Raw genomic sequence first — 9,448 nt, 5'->3', positions numbered from 1 at the left:
ATCATTTGGACATTATGAATTGTAATGTACTTTTAAACAATTTTTTATTTTTTTATAATCAACAAGTAAACATTAGTCAATAACTTGTAATAAAATAAGGAACACTATAAAATAAAATTCTTTATATTTAATTAATTATAAATATATAATACATGTTTTAAAACACACTTTTCAAGTTAAATAAAAATATATTTTTGTCCTTCCAAAAACAAATTTGGGCAACAAATTATTTTATAAACACGGAAAAATCATATAAACCACGTTTCCATAAATATCCTTTAACTATCACGCGCTCTTTCTGTTTTCCATTATTTAAATCATTTTATTTTCACATAATTCCAAATCTAAGTACACTTTCCAATCTACAGTCCTATTTATACCACCATTGTTGCAGCAGTTTTTCCCCAATTGATCAATTGGTTTGTGAGAAAGAAAGAGAAAAGCCTATGGATACACAGATGGAGTGGGTGAGAGGTCAAGCAATCGGCCATGGAAGCTTTGCAATTGTCAGTTTAGCAAAAACAACAAGCCTCAATTCACGTTTTCCGCCATTAATGGCCGTCAAAGCTTGTGGGGCATCTCAGTCTGATTCGTTGAAGAAAGAGCGAATGATCTTAGACGAACTTAAGGATTGCCCAGAGATTCTTAGGTGTTATGGCGACTGTTTCACCATTGAAAACGGCGAGAGATTATATAACATCGCATTGGAGTTTGCTTCCGGCGGTTCTTTAGCTGACAGAGTGAAGAACTCCGATAATTTAAGGTTGCCGGAGTCTGATGTCCGGAGGTACACGAATTCAGTCTTGAAAGGGCTTCAATTTGTTCACCAGAATGGGTTTGTGCATTGCGATATCAAGCTTCAAAATATTCTGTTATTCGCCGGCGATGGGAAGGACAATGTTAAGATCGCCGATTTCGGGTTAGCAAAGAAGGTGTCCGAGGAGTCAAACTCAAACTCAAAAAACGAAATTCGGGGTACACCGATGTATATGGCGCCTGAGACGGTGGTCGGCGGCGAGCAAGGTCCGGCGTCCGACATTTGGGCAGTTGGGTGTTTGGTTTTGGAAATGTTCACCGGAAAGCCAGCGTGGACGTGCTCCGGCGTGGGCGCGGTTTTGATGAAAATCGGAGTTGGCGCCGAAATTCCAGACATTCCCGGGAAATTATCGGACGCGGGAAAAGATTTCCTCGGGAAATGTTTCGTGAAAGATCCTAGTAAACGATGGACGGCTGAGATGCTTCTAAATCATCCTTTTATCAACGGTCAGGATCAAACCACATCAAGCTCTCCAAGAGACCCATTTGATTTTCCCGATTGGGAATTGGAGCCCTTGATTTCAGTGACACCTTTTTGCTCGCCGGAATTCGATTCTTGGATCTCCGACGAATCATGTCCGTCGCCGGCGAGTAGATTACGGCAGCTCGTGACAGATCGGAGACCCGATTGGACTGAAGGAAGCAGTTGGTTGACAGTCAGATGACCATGATGCAGATTAAAATATTGGAATTTTAAATTCCAAAATTTTGTCAGAATTTTTTTTTTATCAATTTGTAAATATAAAGTGTTGAAAATGGCAATGATTAGTTTTGGTATCGTTTATGATGTCATAATTCTTCCGTAGATATTATTTTATTTGTTCGAAATATGTTCGTTCTTTTAGATTAGTATATAATACCTTCTCAATCACGAAATATTTAAAACGTTTTTTAATCTATTTAAAAAGATTATAATTTGTTAATAAGAGTATAACCTTTTAAACGACTTCATATATTATTATTAAAATTTATCTTAGACTAAAAAAATTGATTTATTAAATGTGTGAAAAGTGAGATGTGTAACTTGGGTTTGAAGCAAAGATAAGATGTTCTGATAATGTCGGTTTTAAATTATTGTTTTTTTTTATCATAAATTAGCAAAAGTTCTTTTGTAAATACGAAAAAAAAAATTACTATATCAATCATTCAAAAGATTTCGTAATAGGTATCCGATGGTATTTTCCAAATATATTAAATGACTAATTAGAATGCTTTATGAGAAAAGTCTACTTGTCAAAAAAAAAAATTAATGAAAAATAATATATGATAACATGTTATTTGATCGTATTTGCAATATAATAGAAGCACGAGAATGTTGTTGAATATAATTTATTTTTAAGATGTTAATATTTACCAATAATCATGATTCATATTTTTTATAATTTATTTGGTCAAATTTTCTTACATTTTCAAATCGAATCCAACATTTGTGAGCAAAACAAGTTGTTGAACCATTGTAAGATATGTAACACAATCAAATTATATGAACAAATGTCGTTTTCTTCCTACCAAACAAATTGTTAAAAATGTTTTTTTATTCAACCAACGTTTTAGCATATTTTACATGAAAAAAGATATTCAAAACCTTTAATAGTAAAAAGAGCTACTCATAAGTATATATATAGTAGAATTAAACACTAAATAAAATTGGTTCAAATGGGAAAGTGTATCCTTATAAGATCGATAATTTATATTTTCACGTTTAATAATCTTTAATCAAATAAAGTATTAATGCAATTATTAAAATTAAAGATTAACTTGTTGATGCTTATTTTCTAATTTAATAACCATAATATTTATATTTAATGTCTAACTTTTGTTTTTAAACTAATATTTTGGAAATAAAAATTGATTAAAACACTGTTTTGACTGTCCCATAATTTGATGAGGGTGGCCTGGTTAGGTGGTGTGGCTAACTGATTATTCATTATATAACCAAGAAATCAGGTCCATTAGCGATAACGGTCTAAATCACAACCTACAAAACTGGCCCAAGGCCTTTCTTTAAATTCCGAAAGTTCTTTCATCACTTAATTCGTGTTTAAGGCGTTTCCATTTTTTGTCTTAGCAAAAATGGGAACCGGTGTAGCAAATTATTGGAGATATATTGAATATATATCTTCTTGTTTATCCTTTAATTTTCATGTAAATAGAGATTGTTGCTTATCCTAATCTTTGTATTGTTATTTTGATAGCTACAAAACTCTGCATAAATATAGCCCTTTTAGAGGCATGATAACACCGAAGTTGCGTCTCTCGTATACTATTTCGTTGTATCATAACTTGATCTAGATCAAGCAAAAAGGTTTTGAATGTCTCAACGAAATCTCATTATGTTAAGGTTCGAACTTCTTTCCTTCCAAGCCAACGATCATGGATCCAACGTCCCCATTTTATCTTCATATGTACCATCATTTAGGTTTATCCATCTGCATGATGATCTTGAAAGGTGACAATTATCAAGAAATAGCACAACTATTAAAAACGCCTTCCTAACCAAGCGCAAAATATATGGGCTTTCTTGATGGATGTGTTAAGTGTTATCAAACCAAATGACAACAATCAAAACTAATGATTGGAGTGTTAATTAAATGCTCATCAGTTGGATCGTACAGTCAATAAACTTTAGCTTACGCTCATAAAGTACATATTTTGAAGCAGTTCGTAAACAATGGAATAACATGTTTCAATGATTCACAGTTCGCAATGGAACAAGAATCTTGCAAATCATATTTGATATCACCCATTGTCGTCAAAGTGGAAAAATTTATGATAGATTACTATGGAACCCTAAAGAAACTAAGAAACAACTTGTCACATGCATCCCACCAAAGATTTCCAATATTGGCAAATTCACTTGCAATACGACAAGTCTTATTAAGAAATAACGGGAAGAAGAACGGCTACATTAGATTCTCTTATGTCTTGAAGACCGGTCACTTTGGGACATTAATGCTTCTCAATCACATTTATGTTCTTGTTATTTAGGATGAGTGCCATTAATAGACTCTTATTAAAGAGCGTGATCTCAATAAAATGATGTTGTGACTTTTTCTACGCAATCTAGTAGACATCTGACACACCAAACGTCTACTCGCATAAAATGCACTCATTTTGGACACACAGGTCATGATGTTAATAAGTGTTACAAACTTCGCAGGTACCAGAGGGGAGGGTCTCACGAGTTGGTGGCCATGGTTCTAGCACCCCAATAGTAATTAGATGTGGGCACAAGTCTTCTGGTGTTGCTAACGGTGCGCAACATCTTTCTACAAATACTTCAATAGGGGGGGGGGGGGGGGGGGGGGGGGGGGGGGGAATTTACCTTTTACTTATACTTAGGGTGTGTTCGACACGGAGCATTTGAGAGCTTCTAGATTTGACAAAACGCTCCGTTTTGAACAGGAAACATTGTTCGGCACTACAAGCTTCTAGCGTTTAGTTTAAACAAAACGCTCCAAATCCAAATGTTACTACATATAATGTTTAACAAAACGCTACAAGCTAATTTTGTCGAACACACCCTTAGGGTGTCCATGGACATCCTTTAATTTGCAATTTAGCCAATAGATTATTTTATAGATTTTAAATAGACACCTGTTATATTTTTTGATGACATCTATAAAACCAAATCGTTACACCAAAACAAAAGATGTAATCGATTTTATGGAATTGATATATTTTCGAAAATAAAACAAAATTGATTGAATGTGGATTGGTGGTTAACAATATATATATATATATATATATATATATATATATATATATATATATATATATATATATATATATATATATATATATATATATATATATATAGGGTTAGGTTCATGTGAGACGCCTAACTTTGTGATTTTGTGAGACCGTGAGACGTATTTTTTTATTTATTTTTTATTTTTTTAAATTTTTTTAGTTAATTCAAGTTCCAAAAATAATATTTAAAAAAAAATTTGGATTTTTCTATTTATTTTGCATTTTAAAATTATTTTTTAGAATATGTACAGTGTAATATTCTATTAGAATATTTCACGTATTTTTCAAAAAAAATGGAATTTTTTTTTTTTGTTAATTCAAGTTCCGAAAATAATATTTAAAAAAAGAATTTTTAGATTTTTCCATTTATTTTGCATTTTAAAATTATTTTTTAGAATATGTCAGTGTAAATTCTATTAGAATATTTCACGTATTTTTCAAAAAAAAAACAGAATTTTTTTTATTTTTTATTTTTATTTTTTTTTTATTAATTTTTTTTTTTAGTTAATTCAAATTTCGAAAATAATATTTAAAAAAAGAATTTTTGGAGTTTTCCATTTATTTTGCATTTTAAAATTATTTTTAGATTTGGTCTCACGGTCTAACAAAATTAGAATTGTCTCAAATGAACCTGAGCATATATATATATATATATATATATATATATATATATATATATATATATATATATATATATATATATAAATTACTAAAAAAATCACTTATAACTTATGATAATATATTCAAAAAGATGGATAGGAAATCTAAAAAGTAACTAAATATACAAAAAAAAAAACCTTAAAATACCAAAAATTACGTGTGTTGTTTTTTGAAGTTTCTCCATGGATAGAGGTTTTCTCTTCTTCTGCGGTTCTGCCTACTCGTTTCTCTAATGGACAGAGGCTTTCTCTTCTTCTGCCTACTCTGGTCCTCATCTTCTCTGCCCATATGAGGTCGTCGCTATGCCACCCTCTCTCATTGACGGTCTATGGCACTCCCTTTCCACCCTCTTGTTTTTGTCTCCATCTCCTAATCTCCATATTTCTTGAGGTACATATATGTACGTTCTTTGTCTTCTTGAAAATTGAGTTGGTAAATATTTTTAAATATTGAAAGTTGAGAGAAAGAGACTTACACAAATAAATTAAGTTAACAGAAAACACTTAAAATTAAATGTAAAAGATGAAGAGGTCAAGTATTATCCATTCTTTCAACTTTAGACTTAAGTTAATTTTTTATATTTTTTGTTTATATATTCTGATTGTCATAAAGTTAGATTAACTTAGTTTTTATGCATCTATAATTTGTATTAGATGTTTAGATTAACTTGATGTTAATTCTTTTTTTTTTTTGTCATAAATGGTTATTATTTGTCTATTTTCGTTTAAAAATGTCTTGATTGTTTTGTAGTTGTTGTTAGGGTTTTTATGTTTATAATGTGCTTAATTTGGTTCAAATGTTTAAAGCTATTATTATATGTGCCTTAATCAGGATTATTTATAATCGCAACAACTCGAGTTTTCGATCCATTTATTTGTCATTTTAGTTATGTAACTAAATTGTACACACGTGAGTTTAAATTAAATCGTAAATTCACTACTGTTCAATCGTATAATTGATCAAGACAAGGTTGTTTTTGATAACACGCTTACCTCTGATTAATGGAGCTCGGTTATGAAAATATTACATACCTTCGAAAACCAATCAAGCAACGAAAAAGAGTCAAGTATCTTACCTGATTTGATTCCTATATAACATATTTCCTTAAGATTACCTCACACTCATTTAGTCACCTCTTATATATCAGGGGCTCTTTAATATTTTTGCCACTAAGATTGATCATGTTATATATATATATATATATATATATATATATATATATATATATATATATATATATATATATATATATATATATTGTGTTATTGTATGCATAAATGTTTGTCAATCAAATTTACTTATTTTAAGAAAGTGATTAATATATATTATTGAATTAAATATAATTGAAAAATATCATCTTAATTAATTACAATGGTAATTTAGTCAATTAATATAGATTTAATAAAGGAAAATTGCATTTTTAAGGGATCATAGATTCTATTAATTTTAAAAATCCGATTTTACGAATTATTTTAATTCGAACATTCTGACAGAATATGTTTATGAGTATATTCAAAAATAAAAATATTTTTGAACCATAAATAATAAAAATATTCTTGAACCTATTTCTTGATCATGACTTTAAAAACTTCTTGTACAATAAAAAATTCTTGAACAATCAATTGAAGAATAAAAACAAAAAATACATTATTTCTTATAGAATACAAGTAACAATTGTTAAGAATCACATTTATTGTTAAAGAATAAAACTAAAAAAACTTTCAAAACGGGAAAGAAAATATCAAAATCTAACAACGACACTAATACATTTTAAAAGAATAATGTTGTTTAGAATCACTTTCAATTTTGTGGTCCGTTCTTCAAGCATCAACTTCTGTGATTCCAACAGAACTGGAATTCGTGATTCCATTCCAACAGAATTGGAATTTTTGATTCCATTCCAATAGAATTGGAATCTCACCAATATCATCCATTGAATCATCCACATAAACAAATTGATTTTTATCATATAAGAAGAAGTAAATTTGATATGAAAATAGTGACAAACTACCTTCACTTTGTACTTTACATATAAGAAGAAGGTCATTGACACAAGTGGCAGCTAGCGGAAGAAGAGAATAAGAAGAATGATGGCAGCGGACATCGACCAATGGCAGCGGCTCCTCCACAGCTCCCTTCTCAGGCAAGAAGGTCGCGGTGACCGGCGATGGACGCGTCTCTGAGCGGCAGCAATTGCAACGACAGGCGGCTGTGGTGCATTCCTCCTTACACACGACTGAAATGGCGCAACCCCTCGTCGGTCTCTGTCTTTAGCCTTCACGAAAAGATAGCAACAACAAACCTCGACATGACGGTGGATACGGTGGCCGGAGGAGCAAGAGGGTAGGGTGGCGGCCGGTGGTGGGAGGCATAAGGATGGAGGTGACGACTGGAGATGGTTTGATTAGGGTTACAGTTTACATTGGAGATGGTTTTAAGAAGCCAACGATAGATGGAGAAAACCTAGGTAGCTGAAGCCAATGGTTATCAAAATTATAGAATATTATTTGTGGAAACTAATTATCAAATTACCTATTTGCCCTTATTTATTTATTTAATTATTTATTTTTATTTTAAATTTTGGTTGACCCACATTTATGCATACAATAACACAATAATTATTTTGAATACCTGAACCTCTCTCTCTCTCTCTCTCTCTCTCTCTATATATATATATATATATATATATATATATATATATATATATATATATATATATATATATATATATATATATATATATATATATTATATATATATATATATAAAAGTGGTTTCAAAATATAACTAATTTATACGATAACCATATGAAAATGACATATGATCATTTATGAACATCGGTGATTTCTATGTTCATTTATGGTAGGCATATATGGTGTTTTCTAAAACGTCACGTTTGGACCAACATTTTTTTAGTTAATAATTTCTATTTTTATTTTTTTGTTTATGGTGTTTTGATAGTTTTTAAAATTAAAATCTAAATGAAACACTTGTTTTAAAAAAAATAAAAAAAAAAACTAAGAATTTAGTTCTTATTGTCAAAATACATATCAAAATTTATTTATTGGATGCTCGAATATGGTGACCGGAGGTTACTTTTAGTTAGTTTAAAACCAAACAAATGAATTTAACATTATTTAAAAAAGAACAAAATAATAAAATCGTCCCCGTAGTTTGTCAAGATTACGTGTTTGGTCCCTAACGATTTTTGCGTACCTATTATTTGATTTCGTTTCAAGTTTAGTCTCTATAATGCCGAAAATAACTATCATACCCTCATATATTTAATTTATAATTTACTTATATCTTTTAATTATTATTTCATTTATGAGCTCCATAATTCTTACCTCACTCTATCCTTCCTTTTTCAAAGAACCGATGACAACAACAATTACAATCAACATCGCCTACACCTCCGGCATCCACCACTAGTGATGCCTCAAAATCAATCAAATCAAAGATGATATCGGATTTTTCTGTTAAAGTGATTTAGTTCTTAATAAAATAAATAATGACCACAATATTGAACAAATATGAATTGTGAAGTACCCTATTTCTAAAAAGGAGTTGATATATCCACAAGTTTTTAAAGAGATTGACAATTGTGTCCCTCGTTGAAGTAAGACACACACATACGATTGTAAAATCTCAAATTTTATACAAAATTTTCATTTTTAGTTTACCGAAAATTGGGTTTCACAAGCCAAGTTATCAAATACTTAATTATCCAAAACAATTAGTATCATAAAATATAAGAGTTCACATTTGTCCTAGTAGCAAATATCTCAGCGAGTGTGTATAATCAGACATTCGTCTTCCAGCAGTCCTTGGAAGTACCTGCCACATATAAATCAACAACTGTAACCACAAAGCTTAGTGAGTTCCCCAAAATACCACATACAACACCGTATAAATAAACAATTGTGGGTTATCAACATCCCTAGGGACTATCAGCAATCCCAATGGGCTAGCAGCATGCCCGGTGGGTTATCAGCAACCTTGGAGACTATCAACAGTCTCAGTGGGCTAACAACATGCCCTGTGGGTTATCAGCAACCCTGGAGACTATCAATAGTCTCAGTAACAACATAATACAACAATAACAGCTAGACTTTGTTGGTCATCACAGATACAACTATTCTACCACACAGGTAAAAATAAGTGAGGAGACCCACCTGATACAAACGATAAGTAAATCTTACACCCGAACTGTCGGAAC

The 9,448-nt window shown here is 30.9% G+C and overlaps 1 protein-coding gene across 1 annotated transcript; it reads left to right on the top strand.

Annotated features, from left to right (window-relative positions):
* Positions 1-368: 368 nt before the first annotated feature.
* On the top strand, positions 369-1,603 carry LOC111876724 (mitogen-activated protein kinase kinase kinase 20). The gene has a single exon (XM_023873299.2). It carries the CDS (start codon positions 447-449, stop codon positions 1,479-1,481), a length of 1,035 nt encoding a protein of 344 aa, XP_023729067.1. The 5' UTR covers positions 369-446; the 3' UTR covers positions 1,482-1,603.
* Positions 1,604-9,448: the final 7,845 nt, after the last annotated feature.

This window comes from Lactuca sativa, chromosome 2 (genome assembly GCF_002870075.4).
Source record: "Lactuca sativa cultivar Salinas chromosome 2, Lsat_Salinas_v11, whole genome shotgun sequence".
In the NCBI taxonomy this organism is placed as follows: domain Eukaryota; kingdom Viridiplantae; phylum Streptophyta; class Magnoliopsida; order Asterales; family Asteraceae; genus Lactuca; species Lactuca sativa.
Note: the sequence above shows the minus strand (reverse complement) of the source record. Positions and strands in the feature narration are given on the sequence as shown.

Coding starts and splice junctions, on each gene's coding strand:
- LOC111876724 (XM_023873299.2), top strand. CDS start 447: ATGGATACACAGATGGAGTGGGTGAGAGGTCAAGCAATCGGCCATGGA.